Raw genomic sequence first — 23,140 nt, 5'->3', positions numbered from 1 at the left:
TAAATAACTTCACGTTGACACAGGGGGTTTATAAGCAAATACTAAGTATGAGATCAAGGTGCAGACTTTGGGATTTTAAGGCTATTTACATTAAAACTGAGGAACTGCAGCTCATTCATGCTTAACTGTACACCAGTTCAAAATTTATATTTAGTTCAGAAGTTATTAATTCTGTCAAACTGGTTTATAGTGGGGAAAGTCTATTTAAGTGTTTCTTAGGGGGAACATTTTTACTTTGCATTGCTTATTCACATGACATTGAGGGTTTTTGATGCACCACGGCCTCAAAACAGTGCATCACCTCTGCTGCATAATGGGTTTGAGCTCGAAAAATTAATAAAACCCCAAATCAGAAAAAGCTGGGCTGATATGGAAAATGCAAATTAAAAAGCAAAAAATGCAGGGTTCCTTACACTTTCTTATGTTTAAACTTTCTTTATTGGATTTTCCATTATAGATCATCAAGTGTAGTGTGCGCACACACACACTCATCTTCAACCGTTAGGCCAATTAAGGGTCACAGGGGGGTGGAGCCTATCCCAGCAGTCATAGAGCATGACGCGGGGTACATCCTGCACAAGGTAGCTGACTGGGTAACATCTAACAAGCTAATGTTAAATACAGTAAAGACTAACTGTATGATTATTGGCTCCAGTTGTGTTATTATAAAAAACACTGTATTAAACATTAAAATTAATAATATGATAATAAATCAAGTATATGAGGCTAAGCTGCTGGGTGTAATGGTAGACTCAAAATTATCATGGAAAAAAACATAGATAAATGGTAAATGGACTGCATTTATATAGCGCTTTTCCATCTGCATCAGACGCTCAAAGCGCTTTACAATTATGCCTCACATTCACCCCGATGTCAGTGTGCTGCCATACAAGGTGCTCACTACACACCGGGAGCAATAGGAGATTAAAGGCCTTGCCCAAGGGCCCTTAGTGATTTTCCAGTCAGGCGGGGATTTGAACCCATGATCTTCTGGACTCAAGCCCAACACCTTAACCACTAGACCATCACCTCCCCAAATAATAAATAATAAATAATATTTTTGTCAAAATGGGCAGGGGTATATCAATTATAAAAGACATGCAAGGTTTCTAAGTTGTACTACAATGAATTATGCTATTAAAGCATTACTATTAGTATACCTGGACTATTGCCCAGGAGTTTTGTCAAATGCCACTGGAGAAATGATAAATAAATTACAGATTATTCTGCTCATATATCACTTAAGTGCAGTTATAGGACAAACATCATTACAATGCATAAAAATTTAAACTGGCTGTTAGTCAAAGACACACTTTTACGTATATTCACTGATCATTTTTACCAGAAAGATTATTGTCACTAAGTTACCTTGTATTTTGTTTAGGAATTTTTATTTCGGTTCAGAAAATCACAGATACATAACCAGACATGCTGTGGTGGGAAACTTATATATATATATATATAGACACACACGCACAGGGTTTTAATTTGTACTTTTTTAATTTGTACAATTTCCAAAATAACAAAGATTTGTTTTTCATTTGCAGGAATATCAATTCCTGCAAATGAAAAAGAAATTCGGAGAATTCCTCTTGAGATATGTGGCAATGTCATCACAAACTTCAAAGTGCGTATTGCAGCTGTAATACAAAGAAGAGGAGCATGGACATGTCATCAATTATTGAACTATGCAGAAAACAACGTGGGAAACCTTTGGTATCAAATGTTAATTTGATGTTTCTGTTACAAGTCTGTAAATAAAATTTTAGAATAAGTTCTCATTTCAAAAACTTGTGTACAATCAAAAAGTGGTAACATTTTATTGGCCCACAAAGTGGTAACATTTTATTGGCCCACCCTGTGTGTATGTGTGTGTGTGTGTGTATATATATATATATATATATATATATATATATATATATATATATATATATATATATATATATATATATATATATAAATGCATTTTTGTGAACCAGAGGAAGAGCTGCAGCTAATCAGGATCCAAATAAACCCTGGACAGGATGCCACTCCGTCACAGGGCCACATATAGACAAACACATTCACACCCGCACGCACACCTACTGACACTTTCTTTCCAGTCGATTTAGAGGTCAATTAGGGTTATCCAGTCACCCAACCTGCATGTCTTTGGATGTGGGAGGAAGCCAGAGCAGCCAGAGGGAACCCACCTAAACACGGGGAGAACATGCAAACTCCACACAGAAAGGCTACAGGCGGGAATCAAACCCACAAGCTTCTTGCTGTGAGGCAACAGTGCAAACCATTAAGCCACCGTGCTGCCCAAGTGTGATCCAAATTTGCAAAAATAATGTAAATGGCATGCTGTTTTTGTTTCCACAACACACTCTGCCATTTACTCATTGTCAATCAAAAGGCACCAGAAGCGCATACACATCATTTTTACAAATCATTCTTTTCAATCATTTACAGATATGGTTCCAAGATTTTTAATGTGTTTAAGTTATTATTTACCTTGTAGATAAGCTGTTCAAATGAGTCTTAGTTCTTCTCTCCATTCATTATGTATTTTAAGATTTGTTCTGTGTGTCATGTGACCTGGAATAGCAGAAAAAAGTGTTTCTTTTGCAGCATTTGTTTTTTTCTAAATGCATGTTTCCATTAAGTGTATTTACATGTAACTACTTCAAATTGTGCAATCTGGAGCGTGCTGTAAATGCACCAAGTAAGATATACGCAACTCACCTGTGAGTCTTAAAAGAGGTGCATTAGAGGGAAATTAATGTGTTCCTTATTATTTATTGATAATTTGATTTTTGGCATGAGAAGCAGGATGAATTCTGCAACGATTAGGGTGACAGTAAATTGTCTGCTCACAGTCGAGATGGGCAGTGACCCAAAGCATGCAACAGCCAAAGCAAAGACGTGCAATTGCCAAATCCATCACCTGACCTGAATTCAGCTGAGCATTTTACTTACTGATGGCAAAACGGAAAGTGAAAAATACCCGATAGAAAGCAGTAACTGACGAGAGCTGCACTGAAAGTTTGGTTGAAGGAAAAAACAAGCACATAGTGACTGCAAGGGGATTTAGTGTAACATGTTAAAAACAAACACTATTTATAATGTTATGTCCGGTTACATTTGACCTCTAAAACAGACAGATGGGAACACAAAAATACGCTGTAATTCCTCCACCGTTCACCAATATACCTTCAAGATAAAGCTGAATTTCTGCAGTTTGTCTGTACAGTAAATATTGCAGTGTTAAATTAACACTCCAGCAAGTATTTAAGGGTCCACTGCAAACTGTCTTCAGAAAAAGAATTAATTTAACACTGTTTAGAAAATTGCCATAAAAGATAAGATATTAAACAGCTTTAGAGTCACAGTACAGTACAGTAGAATATCATAAAGAGTAAAAGAAATTACAAAAATTGTACATTAATTTATACAATATAAGATACAAAATATGATATAAAATATATGAAATGCATAATATATCATGCATAGATATTATAACTTAACCACAAGTTGTATAGGGAAGTCCATCCTGAGCACTGGTCCCAAGCCCAGATAAATGAGTAGAATTTGCATCAGGAAGAGCATCCCGTGTAAAAATTGGTAAATTATAGCTGCATTTCACAAATAGATGAAAATGAAAATACATAATAAGGGTCTGAAAATACACCTTCCAGCGCAGTGGAAGCCAGAGTAGTATAATTTCAACTCACCTACCAAGTTCAGCAGCCCTGTGCCACCCTTGGGAGGACTGAAGGGTGCAGCCACACTGGGCCAAATAAGTCTGTAAGGGACAAAGCTACTGGGAAACACACCAAGCTAAGCTGGGCAGATTGTCGTCATGGCAATCCCTTGGTGCTGAGGAAGATTGTCTCTTGAACGATTCCTGGATGGGACTGTGAATGCGTAGATGGCTGAACAGGCCCAGTCTTGGCATGCATTGCTTCTGACAGACACTACATGAGGTTGCAGCAGGAAGCTTCGACCGATCAGGATCGCTCTATTCTTCCTCTTTCTTCCCTGTGTTGTTGGTCCACATTTTTTCAAAGGCTTCCACTCCCGTGTACATCATTGCTTGCCAGCTGGCTTGGTTGCTTGCTTGTTCTTCTTAATGGAGCAGCTCCTGAAGTTGTGTTTCAAGAGGTCCTTGTAGTGTTTCTTCTGCCCTCCTCTGGACTGCTTTCCTTCACTCAGCTGGGAGCAGAAGATCTGTTTGGGAAGTCAGCTGTCATCCATCCTAACAATGTGACCCAGCCAACGAAGCTGGTTCTTGATGATGGCACACTCTGTGCTCTGACGTTTGGCTACAGCCAAGATGCTGATGTTGGTGTGGTAGTCTTTGCACCAGATGTAGAAGATACTCCTCGGAGAGCACCACAGGTCATCACAGACACTGCCCAAAATCAAAATTGGCTTGCTGATCTTATGTGCCACCTGAAAATGTATAATCTAATCTATGAAATCATCCATCTATTGTCTAAACCCACTAATGCTAGTTAAAGCTCATAGGACCCAGCAGTCAGTGGGTGAGAGGCAGGTTTCACCTTGGACTGGCCTCCAGTCAATCGCAGGACAGACACACATACAGACAGACAAGTTAATTCACCCTCAAGTTCATTCCATTTAGAGGTCAATTAGAGTTATCAAGTCACCCAACCTACATGTCTTTGGAAGTGGGAGGAAGCGGAAGCACCCAGAGGAAACCCATGCGAACACGGGGAGAACATCCAAACTCCACACACAAAGGACCAGGTAGGAACATGAACGTGAGACTTTCTCTCCATTTGAAAACAGTGCTAACCATGAAGCCACTGTGCTGCCCTGTATGACGTGTGTGTGTGTGTGTGTGTGTGTGTGTGTGTGTGTGTGTGTGTGTGTGTGTGTGTGTGTGTGTGTGTGTGTGTGTGTGTGTGTGTGTGGGTGTGTGTGTGTGTGTGTGTGTTAATGTGAAGGCTCACTGTAAATCACTTTAACCTTCAGATGAAAACACATTATAGAAATAACGTCCATTTAGCATTTACATTCTGAAAGAAACCTTGGGGAACTGCCAGCTCCAATGTACTGGAACAAACAGTGTCATTAAGATCCAAATATTTGTGGACCTAACTGACATTGATCATCTGTGAATGACTGTCATGACACCAAGCAAATAAGACCTATTGATCTTTGAATGTTTCATTAACTTGTTGCCCTCGTGTTATTTTCTTATGCCTTATTTCAAACATTAGCTGTAATTATTGTTGTACCTACTGCATGTTCCTCATCCAGCATAAATACTTTACACTCAGACAATGGCTGGGAAATGCATACTCGTGCCATAATGTTATTGCTTTGTCTGTCTTTCATGTTGGCGACCTCAGTACAGTTGCCCCTGCAAGCTGCAGGAAAAATGAGTATTTAATATATGAACAGCTATGAACCCAAGATTAACATCGTAAAATCTGATCTATAGACATCATTACTCATTCAGATTTCCCTGCAGATGTATGAGGTCCACCAGAAAGGCTGAGTGTTATTTCACATTGGTTTATCAATTTAATTCTCATGCACACATTTGCTGTATCAATCCCTCAAGCACCATTAAACATTTGAATATTGATTAGCTGTTCATTAAAGAAGAGGAATCTCAATCCAGTGTTGCTGCAAAGTACTTTATGGATCAAACCATGCTTCTCCATATATCCTTAAATACAATAAAATGCATCTTCTGCATGTCAATAGGACGTTTACCATCATCGTTCCTGTTCAACCTCCAACACATTTTTCCAGACGTTATGGCAAACAGACAGATCTGACCAGACAACTCAACTAACAAGCATTCTGAGCAGCTTTGTTATGGTGAATAACAAATTAGGAAGCAGATGAAACACGTGGAATCACAAAATGATAAATGCCGATTCTGTCATACAGCTGTTGAGAGTGTAAACCATCTAACATCAGCATGCCAGATCCTCATGGCAGATGGGCATTATACATCCAGACATAACAAGATCTGTCAATATCTCCACTGGAAGATCTGCAAGGAACTGGAGTTGGAAGTCAAAGAACATGTCTGGGAGCACGAGCCAACACCAGTCTCATCCAATGGAAAAATAACGATCTTCTACGACAAAGAGATCCCAGCAGGAAGACACATAGAAGGAGGTGCAATCAAACCTGATATTGTCATCTGGAACAAGCAAGAGAAAACAGCCAAAATCATTGATGTGACAGTCCCCAATGACTACGGCCTGAATCGAGCTGAAAGGGGAAAGATCTCAAAATACCAAGACCTAAAAAATGACCTAAGAACAACATGGTCATTGAAAGACATCGATATCATTCCAGTTGTGGTAGGAGCAACAGGCCTGATGAAGAAGAACCTGAAGAAATACCTTGAGGCAATCCCCGGTCACCCAAGTGCACATGAGGTGCAGTTGTCTGCGATTAAGGGAACGATCACCATCTTGAAGAGAGCCCTCGGATACAATGCCAGATCTGGTTAAGATAACTTTAGAACCTAGGATGCAACTTTAGACCCCAGGTTTGGGGCCCATTGCATTCTACTAAAAAGACATCAAAGATAAATGAAAAAACAAAAGTCAATAGGATGGTAGTCCAATACCAGTTCCAGCAATTTTAATTAACCCTCTGGGGCCGACGCCGTCGTATATGACGGCTAAGACCAAGCTTTACTAAATTAGAAATAACTTTTGAATGATATGAGATAGAAACTTACTTTTTTTTTTTTGCTGAAAAGTTAACTCCGCAGACCTTCGAGCCAGCCATCAGCCATCTTTGTACTCCTCATAGAAGCTGTGTGATGATGTGCGCAATGTGAGTGTCCAATCGGAATTGGTTCACCGTCACATGGTTTTCCAAAGTCTTGTGAAAGTCAGACAAGGTCCCGGATCAACAATGACCGCACGCCATGCTGACCTTTGAGCGTGTAGAGAGTGTCCGTGAGCCAGTGACTAAAAGAAATCTGACAAACAGAAAGAAAATATCAGGGCTGGTTTGCACCAAGCAGTATGGCGTGCACAATGTAAGACCATAATAATGTAAACAAACAATTGTTGGCAGTTTCCTTGCTTGCGAGGATAGTGGGAAGGCCATTTTTCTTTTTCTTTTTTTAGTTTATTTTCTACAAGCCCTCTGGTGGCTGAAAAGTCCGATGCGGGATGCACAAGACCTGTTACACTTGGGGTAAATGAACACTTGAGTAGGCTGGGCTTGTGCTGCTGCCCGCTCTTTCTGTCTTTGACGCTTCTGGCGTGAGGCCTCACTTCTTTCTGCCTCAAACTTCAGGCTGGCGGATTTGATGCTGGAACGCCAGCTGAGTCTATCTGTAGCTAGATGCTGCCATGACTGATGCTGAATGCCTGCAAGGGAGAGCTGTTTCTTCAGCTGGTCCTTATAGCGCTTTTGGGGGCCCCTTGGTTTCGTCTCCCTTCCTTGAGCTCGCCAAAGAGAATTAATTTCGGCATGCGTGTATCATCCATCCTGGCTACGTGACCTGCCCAACGAAGCTGTTGTTTGAGTATAATAGACTCCATGCTGGGCAATTTGGCTCTGGTAAGGATGTCCTCATTTGAGACGTAGTCCTGCCACTTGATCCCGAAGATTTTTTGGAGACAACGCTGATGAAAGCATTCCAGTAATCTGATCTGCTGGCGATACAGAACCCAGGTTTCAGCTCCATACAGGAGGGTAGGGACCACAATGGCTCTGTAGACCTGCACTTTTGTGGAAAGGCGCAGTGCATGATTCTGCCAGACTTTCTTTGAGAGTCGACCAAAAGAACTGCTGGCCTTGGCAAGGCGACTGTCTAGGTCCTTGGCAACAGATGCGTCGTTTGAGATAACACTACCAAGATACGTGAAGTGCTCTACTGCATTCAGGCTGGTACCCTCGATGTTGATTTGGGGTGGGGTATATGCTGTATGGGGGACCGGTTGATATAGCACTTCTGTCTTTCTCAGGCTGATGGTGAGGCTGAAGGCTCTTGCTGCTTCAGCAAAACAGTTGACAATGTGCTGCAAGGGTTGCTCCATATGGGCGACGAGGGCGCAGTCATCTGCGAAGAGCAGCTCCATGATTAGCTGTTCTGTGATCTTAGTGTGGGACAGAAGGCACCGCAAGTTAAACAGACTTCCGTCGGTTCTGAAGCGGATATAGATGCTGTCTGTCAAGTCTTCTTTGGCCTCACGAAGCATCATGCTGAAGAAGATGGAGAACAGAGTGGGTGCGAGGATGCAACCTTGTTTGATGCCATTTGAGATGGGGAAGCTGCCGGACAGAGTCCTGTTGTACTTCACTTGTCCCATCTGGCCTTCATGCAGCTGGCGGATGATGGTGAGGAGCTTTGGAGGGCAGCCAAGGCGTGCAAGAATCTTCCACAAACCCTCATGACTGACCGTGTCAAGAGCCTTGGTTAGGTCTATGAAGGCTGCATAAAGGGCCATGTTCTGTTCTCTGCACTTCTCCTGGATCTGTCTCAGGATGAAGATCATGTCGGTGGTTCCCCTGTTGGCCCGAAATCCGCACTGACTCTCGGGAGTATTTTCATGCGCTATGGTAGGGGTAAGCCTATTGAGCAGCACTCGAGCCAAAATCTTACCTGCTATTGAGAGGAGAGTGATGCCCCGGTAATTAGAACAGTCGGACTTGTCGCCCTTGTTCTTGTACAGGGAGACAATGACCGCATCCTGAAGGTCATGTGGAACCATTTCCATTTCCCAGCAACTGGAGAAGAGAATCTGAAGCTTGTCGAGGACTGCCTCACCTCCATTTTGGTACACCTCTGCTGGGATGCCATCTATGCCAGGAGACTTCCCTGGATTCAGCTGCGTGGTGGCCTTTCGGATCTCTTCAAGTGTTGGGGGTCATCAAGTTCCCATTTCACCTCCACCTGGGGAATCTTCTCAATTGATGACTCTTGCACAGTGCGCTTGTCACTGAAGAGGTTTTCAAAGTGTTCTGACCAACGCTGCATAATGGTTTCCTTGTCCATCAGAAGGGTGGAGCTGTCTGAGGAGTGCAGGGGTGCTTGCACTTGATGTGCTGGCCCATGGATGGTCTTAAGGGCTTCATAAAAGGAGCGCATGTCTCTGGCATCGGCATGTTGTTGTGTCTTTTCCGCAAAAGCTAGCCACCAGTCGTTCTGCAGTATGCGGAGCTTGCTTTGCAGTTTGGAGCAGGCATTTCTGTAAGCTGTCTTGGCAGAGTGGTCATCAGGTTTAGCTAAAAGAGTCTTGTGGCATGCACGTTTCTTTTCTAGTAGTTCCTGGATCTGTGCATCAGACTCATCAAACCAGTCTTTATTTTTCCTGGCTGAGAAGCCCACTACTTCTGCTGCCATCTCCTGAAGGATGGTCTTTAATCTCATCCGCTGTTGTTCAGGGTCGTCAGGCAGGCCTTCTTCTCCACCCAGTCTCTCCTCTAGTTTGGCCTGGAACTCCATTTTTGTGTCTATGTCTTGCAGCTTGTGGACTTGTAGCTTCTTAAACTGTGGGCCTCTCTTCTTAGGAGGGGGTTGAAAGTGAAAGCAATCTTGGAATGGACCAAGCGATGATCCGTATAGCAATCCGCACTAGGCATCACCCTGGTATGTAGTACGTCTCTTCTATCACGCTGTCGCGTCAGAACGTAGTCCAGAAGGTGCCAGTGTTTGGAGCGTGGGTGTCTCCAGGTTGCTTTGAATCTCTCTTTCTGTTGGAACAGGCTGTTGGTGATTATCAAGTCATGTGCAGAGCAGAACTCCAGCAGCAGGTGGCCATTGTCGTTACAGTTGCCTATGCCATGTTTCCCTAGCACGTCCTTCCATACATCAGAGTCGCAGCCCACTCTGGCGTTGAAATCTCCCATGATGAGGAGCTTGTCCTGGGTGTCAAAGCGCTGTAGAAGGTTGTGCAGATCGCTATAGAAAGCCTCCTTAACTCAGATGTCGGCCTGCATGGTTGGGGCATACACACTAACAATAGTGGCAAAATCCTTGTTGTTGATGGGGAGCCGGAGTGACATGAGTCGGTCAGAATGTCCAACTGGCAAACTGTGTAACCTATGTGCTATGGCGCTCTTAATCATGAACCCGACCCCTGAGAGTCGACGATCTTCTTTAGCCTTCCCTGACCAGAACAGTGTGTAGCCTGTGCCTTCCTCGGTGAGTGACCCTTGGTCTGCAAAGCGCACCTCGCTGAGTGCAGCAATGTCTATGTCAAGCCTTGCTAGCTCTTTGGCGACTAAGGCTGAGCGTCTTTGAGGACGATCGCTATTGTCTGAGTCCATCATTGTGCATACATTCCAGCACGCAATTTTCAGGTTCATTGTTTTTCTTTTCGCACCGCGTGTAGTGATGCCCGTTGGCAGCGGTGAGCCAACCGGGTCTAGTGAGACAAGCCTTATTTAGACCACCTTTTCTAGGTCTGTCTCCATGTGGCGCAAGCAGGGCTATCCCTAAACAGGGCTGCTTGGTCACCCAGGGCCCTGCCGGATGATGCTGTTGTCTCAGGTCAGCAATCAAACGACCATAGCTCCTGAGCCGCCTGCATGCAGGATCGAGACTGCAGCTCCCAGTGCCATCATGCACCTGCTGTTTTCGCCTCTTCCCATCGCTGCAGGGCTTTCCTTCCTGCCTGCGCTCGTTGCTTAAAGTGGGGATCAGTTTGCGCACACCAATTCCACTCTTTAGGCAAGGTGGCACTCCACAGTGGCACAGACAAGCTGAGACAGCTGTGGCGACCACCAGGCTGTAGGTTTTACATCAGAGTGACCTTCTCCTAGCCTCTGGCTAAAGAACCTTCCTCGGAGGCACGGGGGCAGTAACCCAGGCTGGGGGTTTAACATCAGGGTTTTCCTTCCCCTAGGTGGACCGCCTTAACAGGGCTATTGAGTTCCATCTACCCACTGCTATAACCCAGTCAGCTGGGAGGCTCGTGATGGTGGGAGCGCCTAGATCCCATATAGGTCATGGACCTACCACTGCCATACTTGAATAAACAATATCTGTGTTGTAAAACAACAAAAACACAAAGCCAACCTAGTTAAAACCAAAGTGAATGCAGCTCCAGGAAAACCTACCTGAAACAATCTAAAACTGACTGAAAATAAATCTGACTCAATCTAAACCAAAAACAATTCATCTAGCGCAACGTAACTATAGCTTGTAAGCTAACAAACGGAATATCAAATCAAATCAAATTTATTTATTTATTTATATAGCGCCAAGTCACAACAAACAGTCGCCCCAAGGCGCTTTATATTGTAAGGCAAGAGCCATACAACAATTACAGAAAAACCCCAACGGTCAAAATGACCCCCCTGTGAGCAAGCACTTGGCGACAGTGGGAAGGAAAAACTCCCTTTAACAGGAAGAAACCTCCAGCAGAACCAGGCTCAGGGAGGGGCAGTCTTCTGCTGGGACTGGTTGGGGCTGAGGGAATATAAAGCTAACCAAATCTAAATGCATTTAAAACAATCACAGTCAAAACCTTTATCACTATGAAAACAGATAAGTGTGTATAAAGCTAACTGAATCTGAAAGTAACTGAAAAACAGGTAACTGAACATAAATTAATGCAAAGATTGGCAAATTGTTAAATGAATATAAAGCTAGCAATCTAAAATGTACTTAAAATCACACTATCTGAATCTAAAAATGTATGTATCACTATGAACATAATTTCATGCAAAGCAATAGCTAAATGGATATAAAGCTAACAAAGTAAAATTGTAAAATTGACGTAAAATAACACTATCTGAATCTAAAAATGTATTTATTACTATGAAAACAGTTAAGTGTATATAAAGCTAACTGAAAAACAGCTAACTGAACATATAAATTCAATCTAACAAACAAACAATACAGCAACACAATAATGACTCATTACTTTGTGAATACTTTTGGCAGATTGGAGCAGAGACTTGTGCTTTTGTTGCTTTTTTCCCACTGTGCTCAGATAAGCACTTCATTTATGTGCATGATTCAAAATCCTGCATGTCATTCAAGGACAATTACATTTTTTACAATATCAGTCATGTTAAAACTTAATCAGTGAAGCCTTTGAGCAATCAATTCTCCAATGATGATTGCGTTGTCACAAATGTTTTCACATATTCCTGAAAAAGAAACACGGATTATTAAAGCAACACCAGCATTTGAGCTCAAACTGTAGTCAAAACAAATATTTTTAAATTGTGGTGTGTCATTAATGCATTCCTGCATTTTTATTACTCAATGTATATTATAGGCAAAATTATTACACTTCAAAAGCAACTACTACACACAACAGATGTTTTACCACCAATATGCACACTATTGGAAGACAGATTGCAAGCATGATTTCATTGTCATACTGTGGGGATACAATGCGGTAGGTTTGTATAATTCCTGTGGCAGCTGCCTCATTCACTTTCATTCATTTCTTCCTAAAGTCATTTTCAAAAAAGTGATTTCTTGCTAAATATGTAATTCTCCCTGCCACATATAGGTATTTATCACATATTACAACAAAAATCTGCCCTATACTCTTGAGATACAAGAAAAAAATAGGGCTTATAAATCATACACTTTTCTCAGCCCCACCAATGACACACACCCATTTTGTGTTACCCTGGTGACAAGTGCAGGATTCTGACACAGGAATCAGATCATTTCATTCAACCAATATGTCTGGTCAAGGTGAGAATTCTACAACTTCAGTCTCATACTGAAGTTGTGAGACACCAAGAAGTGAGTGAAGAGGACACTCATGACTTAATAGAGAGACATAAGAACAAGAACACCACCAGGAAAATGGAAAGTGATGTGAACTTGCTCACTGAATGACTGAGGGGAACCAAGAAGGAGAAGAGAGGGCTCCTTGTCCTTTCTCCAGTGGAACTTGATAAATGGAGTTGACGATAATTCTATGGTTCTTGTTCTTTATTATTGTTGTAATATCTGATAAATAGCTTATCACATGTCTGTTTATGTACCATGCCCTGTATCATGCTCCTCGTATTTGTATCAGCCCGAGTGGTATACTTACATACTGCCATGGGGGTGTACCATTTGTTTTGTTTTTTTGTTGCTGTTTTTTTTTTGTTTTTTTGGGGGGGGGGGGGGGGGGGGGTTGTTTTTTTTTTGTTTGTTTGTTTTTTTGTTTGTTTGTTTTTTGCCAAAATTTTCCAAGGTTGGTCAACCAACATATTTCCGGCTGCTTTGTAACCCACAACGTTTTCAGAAAGCTAGTGCTGTCTAAATAATATTGGATAAGCACATACAAAGTAATAATAAATACATACCCTGAAACACAACTGCATCCTGCTGATTGTACTTTTCTGTGTTCGCAAACAGCAACCATGCAGAATATCCTTCTGTTGTCTGGTGCTGCTCCAGCTCCACCCGGCTTTGTATCTTTGTATCTATGATGGTCAGTAAACATCTTATCGCCCTCATCATGTTATGTTGATTGATTATTTCATTTGACCCTTCACAGTCAATGAGCAGGTAATGTCGCTAACACAAATGGACAGTAGTCGCTTCAAGCCCCATGTCCAGATTGCAAACCCAGCCTTCCGCTGTCATCACGTGTTACTGCTTTTTCTCTGACCCTTCTTGGTCATACTTCTCCAAAATCTTATAAACTTGTGCAGCTTTCTCCACAAGACTGGCCAGCTCCCAGAGTAGGTTTCTACTGCAGGGAACACCCTTTATGCAAAACATTTTTTTCAGTTGTGGGACCATCATATTCCTGAAATTTTCATGATCATCCATGATGACAGACATGGAGAGAGCATGTGAAAGTAACAGCAAACATACACTAAAAATAATTACAAAATAAAGCACATTAGCCAGGCATTGCTAAGTGAAAATCATCACTGTATTAATGGTACTGGAAGTAAGTGGATTGGCTCAAAAAAGGATGTTTATGATGCAATGTACAATGAGGCAAATAAGTATGTGATCCACTGTTGATTTTGCAAGTTTTCCTTTTTATCGTAGGTACACTTCAACTGTGAGAGACAGAATGTAAAAAAAAAATCCAGAAAATCACATTGTAAGATTTTTAAATAATTTCTTTGCAATTTATTGCATGAAATACCAACCAGCAAGAATTCTGGCTCTCACAGAACTGTAAGTTTTTCTTTAAGAAGCCCTCCTATTCTGCACTTTCTTCCTGTATTAAATGCACCTGTTTGACCTTGTTGCCTGTATAAAGATACCTGTCCACACACTCAATCAATCACACTCCAACCTGTCCACCATGGCCAACACCAAAGAGCTGTCTAAGGACACCAGAGAGAACAATGTGGACCTGCACCTGGCTGGGATGGGCTACAGACAACAGGCAAGCAGCTTGGTGAGAAGACAATAGCTGTTGGTGTAATTATTAGAAAATGGAAGAAACACAAGATGACTGTCAATCTTCTCGGTTTAGGACTCCATGCTAGATCTCGCTTCGTGGGGTAAGGAGAGAGACCTGGGACCACAGTCACAAATATTACATTAGTAACACACACTGGTTTAAAATCCTGCAGGGCAGCAAGGTCCCCCTGCTCAAATCAGCATATGTCCACGCCTGTTTGAAGTTCACCAGTGACCATCTAGATAATCCAGAGGAGGCATGGGAGAAGGTCCTCTGGTCAGATGAGACCAAATTAGAGTTTTTTTGGTATCAACTCCACTCGCCGGGTTTGGAGGATGAGAACAATCCCAAGATCACCGTGCCAACCGTGAAGCATGGGGGTGGAAACATCATATAGGGGTGCTTTTCTGCAAAGGGGACAGGACGTCTACACCGTATTGAAGGGAGGATGGATGGGGTCATGTATCATGAGATTTTGAAAGAAAACCTCCTTACCTCAATAACAGCATTGAAGATGGGTCATGGCTGGGTCTTTCTGCATGTCAATGATCTGAAAAACACAGCCAGGGCACCTAAGGAGTAGCTCCATAAAAAGAATTTCAAGGTCCTGGAGTGGCCTAGCCAGTCTCCAGACCAAAACTCAATAGAAAATCTTAGGAGGGAGCTGAAACTCGAAAGATCTGGAGAAGATCTGTATGGAGGAGTGGATGAAAATCCCTGCTGCAGTGTGCAAACTTGGACAACAACTACAGGAAATGTCTGACCTCTGTAATTGCAAAGGTTTCTGTACTAAATATTAAGGTCTGTTTTTCTATTGGATCAAATACTTACTTCATGCAATAAAATGCATATAAATTATTTTAAAATCATACAATGTGATTTTCTGATTTATTTATTTTTTTATTTATTTTTTTTATTCTGTCTCTCACAGTTGAAGTGTACCTACTATAAAAAATTACAGACCTCTCCATTCTTTGTAGGTGGGAAAACTTGCAAAAACCACAGTGGATCAAATACTTATTTGCCTCACTGTAGCTTTTGAGAACAAAACAGACTACAATGCATTACGTTACAGAACTCACGACCCTGTTCTCTATCGTGTAAGTATCAAGTACCGACCATGTATAGTTTTGTGTCTACATGAATTAAAACAGACAGACAGACAAACAGACAGGTGGACAGCCAAATGCAAGCAGGTCCGTGTTATCTTCCAAAATCCTGGCCTGCATTAAAAACCCATTAGTCTGCACTTTTGTTCCTTTGCACACTACCATGAACATAATATATCCATCCATCCATCCATCCATTTTCTTATGCTTTATCGGGAGTCGGGTCATGGGGCAGCAGCTCAAACAAAGCCGCCCAGACCTCCCGATCCACACACACCTCCCCCAGCTCCTCCGGGGAAACCCCAAGGCGTTCCCAAGCCAGCTGAGAGATGTAGACCCTCCAGCGTGGCGTCCAGGGGGCACCCAGAAATGATGCCCGAGCCACCTCAACTGACTCCTTTTGACGTGGAGGAGCAGCGGCTCGACTCCAAGCTCCTCCCGAGTGACCAAGCTCCTCACCCTATCTCTAAGGGAGCACCCAGCCACCCTGCGGAGGAAACTCATCTCGGCCGCCTGTACTCGCGATCTCATTCTTTCGGTCATGAGCCAAATCTAATGACCATAGGTGAGGATCGGAACATAGATTCATCGGTAAATCAAGAGCTTTGCCCCCCTACTCAGCTCTCTCTTCACCACGACGGTCCGATACAGCGACCACATCACTGCAGATGCTGCACCGATCCGTCTATCAATCTCACGCTCCATCCGTCCCTCACTCGTGAACAAGACCCAGAGATACTTAAACTCCTCCACTTGAGTAAAGGACACTCCACCGACCTGAAGAGAGCAAAGCACCTTTTTCCGGTCGAGAACCATGGCCTCGGATTTGGAGGTGCTGATTTTCATCCCGGACACTTCACACTCAGCTGCAAACCACCCCAGTGCACGCTGAAGGTCCTGATTTGATGAAGCCAACAGAACCACATCGTCTGCAAACAGCAGAGATGAGATTCTGTGGTTCCCAAACCAGACCCCCTCTACACCCTGGCTGCGCCTAGAAATTCTGTCCATAAAAATAATGAACAGAACCGGTGACAAAGGGCAGCCCTGGCGGAGGCCAACGTGCACTGGAAACAGGTTTGACTTACTACCGGCAATGCGAACCAAGCTCCTGCTGCGGTCGTACAGAGACCGGATAGCCCTTAGCAAAGGACCCCGGACCCCGTACTCCCGGAGCACCCCCCACAGAGTGGAGTTGGAACACACCCTCTTGTCCCCCTTCTTAAACAGAGGGACCACCACCCCGGTCTGCCAATCCAGAGGCACTGTCCCCGATCGCCATGCGATGTTGCAGAGGCGTGTCAGCCAAAACAGTCCCACAACATCCAGAGACTTAAGGTACTCATGACGGATTTCATCCACCCCAGGAGCCCTGCCACCGCGGAGCTTTCTAACCACCTCGGTGACTTCGACCTGGGTAATGGATGAGTCCGCCTCTGAGTCCCCAGTCTCTGCTTCCTCTTCGGAAGACGTGACGATGGGATTGAGGAGATCCTCGAAGTATTCCTTCCACCGCCCGACAACATCCCCAGTCAGGGTCAACAGCTCCCCACCCGCACCATAAACAGTGTGGGTGGAGAGCTGCTTCCGCCTCCTGAGGCGTCGGACGGTTTGCCAGAATCTCTTGGAGGCCGACCGATAGTCCTCCTCCATGGCCTCCCCGAACTCCTCCCAGACCCGAGTTTTTGCCTCTGCAACCGCATGGGTGCGGCACGCTTGGCCTGCCGGTACCCGTCAGCTGCCTCCGGGGTCCCACCTACCAACAAAGATAAGTAGGACTCCTTCTTCAGCTTGACGGCATCCCTTACCTCCGGCGTCCACCACCGGGTTTGGGGATTGCCGCCGCAACAGGCACCAGAGACCTTGTGACGACAGCTACGAGCGGCCGCATCAACAATGGAGGTGGAGAACATGGTCCACTCGGACTCCATGTCTCCAACCTCCCCTGGGATCTGGGAGAAGCTCTCCCGGAGGTGGGAGTGAAGACCTCACTGACAGAGGGTTCTGCCAGTCATTCCCAGCAGACCCTCACGATACGTTTGGGCCTGCCAGGTCTGACCGGCTTCCTCCCCTCCCAGCGGATCCAACTCACCACCAGGTGGTGATCGGTCGACAGCTCTGCCCCTCTCTTCACTGGAGTGTCCGAGACACGTGGCCGAAGGTCAGATGATACGACTACAAAGTCGATCATCAACCTCCGGCTCAGGGTGTCCTGGTGCCACATGCACTTATGGACACCCTTGTGCTCGAACATGGTGTTCGTGATGGACAAAACTATGACTAGCACAGAAGTCCAACAACTGAACACCACTCGGGTTCAGATCGGGGAGGCCGTGCTTCCCGATCACCCCCCTCCAGGTCTCACGTGGGCGTTGAAATCCCCCAGGAGAACAATGGAGTCCCCAGTCGGCGCTATCTCGTACCCCTCCCAGGGACTCCAAGAAGGTCGGGTACTCTGCACTGCCACTTGGTCCGTAGGCCGAGACAACGGTGAGAGACTGGTCCCTGACCCGAAGGCGTAGGGACGCGACCCTCTCGTTCACTGGAGTGAACTCCAACACATGGTGACTGAGCTTGGGAGCAATAAGCAATGCGACCCCAGTTCTCCGCCTCTCCCCGTGGGCAACACCAGAAAAATGAAGCGTCCAGCCCCTCTCCAGGAGTTGGGTACCAGAACCCAAGCTGTGCGTGGAGGTGAGCCCGACTATCTCTTGTCGGTATCTCTCAACCTCCCGCACAAGCTCAGGCTCCTTCCCCCCCAGAACATAATATATTTGTATTGTATTTGTATTGTACCAATGTTAGTAAAGACAGCACATGGACTTAATATCCACTGTGATGAAGTACCTGTACTCAGAGCTTTATTTTAAACTGAAATGAAGGTGGAACAAACATTGAAAAAAATCTTAATTTGAAGCAACACTTGTTGTCATGTCTAAGTTGACTGATGGGTCTTTAAAGAAAGAAACAAACAAATGACATCAAACACATCCCCATCAATAAAAGCTTCGCACACATTTGTGTTGCTGGCAAGCGAAGTAGAAAACATTCTTGTTTTTCAGAAATTAAAACACGAGACTGCTCACATTACATATGAGTATATCTGCTAGTTACATATTCAAGTTGACATGGAAACAGCTCTGTATCACAGCTCGCTGCACACAGTGTAACCTGTTTAGGTTCAAAGGATGCAGTTTTCTGAATTTCCTCTAGATTTCATGAGTCCATTTCTCAGACCGATCTGGTCTTCTTTTAATCCTGCAGGGCCCTGAGGCTGTAGCTGCTGCTCTAGCGGGTTGTAAGATTCTGAAAGAAATGGCACATCTGGAATCTGAGGCCGAGTCAGCACGTAGTATGAAGGAGGCCAAGTACGAGCAGTTTGCCCTTGGTGAGTACATAAACAGCTCCATTAAAACAGCCGACAGTATGATGAGAAAAAGTACAGCTCATATAAAGGTGGATTTTTTTTTTTTTTTTTTTTTTTTTTTTTTTTTTGCAAACCTTAAGCCATGAGGAAAATTTCTAAACTCAAACTCAACACAAATCAAAGAAAGACATAGAATGTAATTCAATGTACTCTCCCCTGTCACATTCCGTTTTGGGTTTTTAAGCATATCCATTCAATTAAATGAAAAACATAGTCTGAAATATTTTAAAAAATTATAACATGATGGTGATGATCATAAAAATAAAAAAATAATAAATGCATTTTTATTATTATAATTATTATCATCATTCATTCATTTTCTGCTGCTTATTCGAGTCTGGCAAAGAACAAAGCAGCTTATCCCACACTTCCCTATCCTCATCTAAGTTCATAATAATTGTAATAATAAAAATAAATTATTATCATTGTTATTATATATTTCAGTTTTTCCCCGTGGAAACACAAAACATAGTGATTTATTTTTATGAAGGAGGGACATATTGTAGTTGCACTATAACTGACAAAGAGGCAGACTGGATGAATGAATTGTACATTCACTCATTCATTACACTGTACAGTCTCCCCAGATATAGTTTCCTATAGCTCTCAATAGATTTTTGCTTATTGTATGTTATTCTACTTAATTATTTCATCTTCATTGCATTTTGCCATTATGTTATTGCTCCTATATTTATTTTTATCTTGTTTTTTAATTTGTCTTTGTCTTAATAAAGTGTTATCTCTAAACAATCATGAACCAATCAGTGTACGGGCAGAGCATGAGGCATAGTTTGCATAAATATACGGAATGCTGAGCTACGCTTACAGCTGTCTGCAGTGACGACTAGTGTTGGGTATCAAGAACCAGTTCTTTTTGAGAATCATTAAGAAATGATTTGATCCAGCAACATCAATAACTGTTTTGCTTGAGGATTCCCTTATCAGTCCTTCAGAGCGGTCATAGTTTTTGAGGGTGTTTGTCGGGAAAATGATCATTTCTGTATGTTGATTGCAGACCCTGCAATCAACCGCTTCTGCAGCGCGGCTCCACTTGAAGTTTGAACCATTGAAGCACTGCTCCGATCGGCTGCTTCATTGGTTCTTTGCTTCACTGCTTTTCAGAAGCGGCAAGCCCGCGTCTTAAGCCCTCTCAAAGCCATTTAAAGATGTCAATCATGAGTCACTTTTGTGCGGATAAAAGTCACTAACTGGAACTCTTGTCTTGTTGCAGGCAAGAAATGAGAATCGTCCTCTGTTCCATTCACACAGCTCCAAATGCTGCATTGCTCTCTGCCAAGTCAAATTAGAGTTAATAACTTCAAAGTGAATCACCGTTTTAAATTCAAAATTCAAATTTGTTAATTTATATAGCGCCAATTCACGATGAGATCGTCTCAAGGTGCTTCACACAACATAATAAAAACAGAAAAAACTGAATTAAAAATTTAAAAACAATAAAAAGACAAAACCATGAAAGAATACAAGAATAAAAACACATCATAACACTAATAATAAAACAAGGAAAACAAATGAGTCTTTAAACGTGATTTAAAAGTCTCCACAGTATCCGACTGCCGTATGTGTGCCAGGAGATCGTTCCACAGACCTGGGGCTTTTAAATCAAGTGACACCTCTTTCCAAACGTTGTAATACAAACAATAAACTACAGTCGGCCAAAATGTGTTTTTTTTTTTCCTCCCAAAATGGGACATTCTGTGTTCTTTATGAATTACATCCTAACATGCAACACAGCCGGCTGTGTAAATGCTTTTGACAAAAACTAAAGCTTTTGTTCATTTGTATTTATGTCCAAAGGTCAAGGATCCAGTGGCCAATTTCATATTTATTTACTTTAAGACTCACTAAAATGTTGTTGACCTAGAAAATCTGTAAAGCCTACTTTTAGTACACAGAAAATTTACAAGATGTATCGATAAGGGAATCGATAAGGAATCGGATCAACAAAAATGAATAATGGCATCAGTATCGATAACATCTTATTAATACCCATCCCTAGTGAAGACACGACTCAGTTAAATAAACCAAAAGTTGGAGTTTGTTTGTTTTGTCATGTATTTTGTTTATTTATTTATTTACTCTCAGCAGGCCTCAGTTGCTCGAGGTCACCAATGTAGATCCGGTTGAGGATTTGTCAGAGGTTTTATGTTATGTGTCGGATGCAGCTCATACAACATTTTACGCCAGATATCTCTTTGAATTGTATTAAGCTGTAATAAACAAAGTAATTTAAAGAAAGTATCGTGTCACAAAGTTCATTGTAAGGCTGTCTTTGTTATGTTTTAAATTTGAGCTAAACAATCTTTCACAAAAACAAACGGATCACATGTGGTATTAATTTTGAGATCTGCTCAGCTGAGTGCATGACACTGTGCGTGTGCTGTTGTTCCTGTGGCAGATGTTTTTGGAGAGTGTTACTCCAACAGTGAAGACAGAGCCTATGCTCTGCTAGTGCGGCGAACACACTGCTGGAGTAAATCAACAGTCCTCAACCTGGCAACTGAGGCAGATGCCAAATCCTTCTTTGCACATGATGGAGTTCAGGTAACGAGGGCACGCCACCATATGTTCATTTTCATTCCACAGCTTGGAAGTGATTGATGTGTGAAGAAAAGACACACATACTTTATGATGCTGTTGTTACCTTTTACTGTTGTTTTTACTTGTTTGTTGGTGTTAGCAGGATAATGAAAAACTAACTGATTCTTAGAGACCAAGTACCAAAGACATCCAGTTGTCTCCTTAGATCACTGACTAGTGTCTCGTGCTGTGTTCACACGTCAACGGCAGAAAATCCATCACAGATGTTGTCAGAACAGAATTCGTGTCATCTGCAGTGGTACACTGTAGCAGGTGACGACGCTTTCAATGTTAAAGACACAAAGAATAATTTACTTAATTGAAATATGCAACAGAGTTTTAAGCCCCATTGAGAATGGAGTTGGCAGAATCCTGCACAAGATTTTTCACTTTTTTAAGATTATTAACTTTTTCTGAGGTTTTAGATTAATTCCTCTCCATTCCAAATTTATCAAATCACATTTACTTGATTAAAACCAGGTGACTCTCTGCACTTAAATAATCCATCTCTTCTTAAAGATAAAACAACATCCCATTTGTCATTGTCACTGAGGGAAGAGGCCAAAGTTTAAAATTTTTAACTTTTGACAGCCAGTGCTGTGGTGGTGCGCGACTTGACGCTCTCACAGTAAGAGATGGCAGAACTTTTCTGTCAATGTCTCAGTGAAAATAATCACATCCAGTTTACTGTCTGCTGCTTAGGGCCAGTTCACACATAACACGATTGAAGCCAACTAGCACATGAAGGAGGAATTGCATGCCATTCGTGAAAAATCAGAGCCACCTCAAACGCTTCGTAGACCTGTTGCCACAACCATTCGCACACAAGCGGCTGAAAGACAAAGAATGCCCTGCGCATGCTCATTCGATCCCCCTCTCGGCAGGTGTCGGCCAAATTCCAGGTGTCACACATGAACAACTAACAGACTCTAACTCTAATTTCAGATCAAGTCTCTACTGGTGTATGATCGCCAGTCCCTCTTGGACCTACGACAAAATGCCAGAAATTTAAGTGGTTTTAATCATAACAGACAAAAAAACGTTAACTCCGCTGTTGTCTGAGATTCCAACATACCTTCTCCGGGCCTCAGCGCCGCCTTCCTGGTGGAAGCGTCGTCGCCGCAGTAAATGCAGCAGCCGGATGGTAAAGTTAAGGATCTGTCTGGCATGTTCCTCGAATGACTCTCATACTGCACAGGGATCATGGTATCCCCTCACGTTGCCCCGGCGCTTCCTTGATCCCATTGACAGTTGTCTGGTATCCGTCACTGGTTTGGATGACGTGGGCCTGTTCCATATGCGCGGCCCCCTCTCCCCGCAGGTTCGCCGGCATGGGATAAATTTCCACAACCTGAGGACGCCACTCCGTGTTCAGTGATTTGCTGGGCAGCAAAGTTCCAGTCCTGACCAGAAGTGGCCTGGTTAATGCCAGATCGCTGGCAAACAAAGCTTTTATCTTAAGGGAGTTATTCAGCTCCCGTGATCTGGACTTCCTGTGCGTAACGGAGATGTGGTTGAACGCTGGTGAGTGTAGCCCACTTGTGGAACTCTTACCGACTGATTGTTGTTATTTCACTCTCTGCGGGCGCTGGGCCAAGATGGAGGAACAGCGACTGTTTTTAAAGAATCTTTTAACTGTAAACAGTGTCCTGCATCCTTCTCCAGTTTTGAGCTGA

At 43.1% G+C, this 23,140-nt stretch overlaps 1 protein-coding gene across 1 annotated transcript in view; it reads left to right on the top strand.

The window, feature by feature from the left end:
• The window catches only part of trpm5 (transient receptor potential cation channel, subfamily M, member 5), a 106,609-nt gene that overhangs the window by 35,645 nt on the left and 47,824 nt on the right, over nucleotides 1–23,140 (top strand). Inside the window, 2 exon segments of the mRNA XM_034184753.1 lie at nucleotides 18,704–18,827; nucleotides 21,283–21,428. Of these exon segments, the coding sequence (XP_034040644.1) occupies nucleotides 18,704–18,827; nucleotides 21,283–21,428 (270 nt within the window).

Source organism: Thalassophryne amazonica, chromosome 2, assembly GCF_902500255.1.
Source record: "Thalassophryne amazonica chromosome 2, fThaAma1.1, whole genome shotgun sequence".
Lineage (NCBI taxonomy): Eukaryota > Metazoa > Chordata > Actinopteri > Batrachoidiformes > Batrachoididae > Thalassophryne > Thalassophryne amazonica.
The sequence above is the reverse complement of the archived record's forward strand: the minus strand, read 5'-3'. Positions and strand labels throughout refer to the sequence as shown.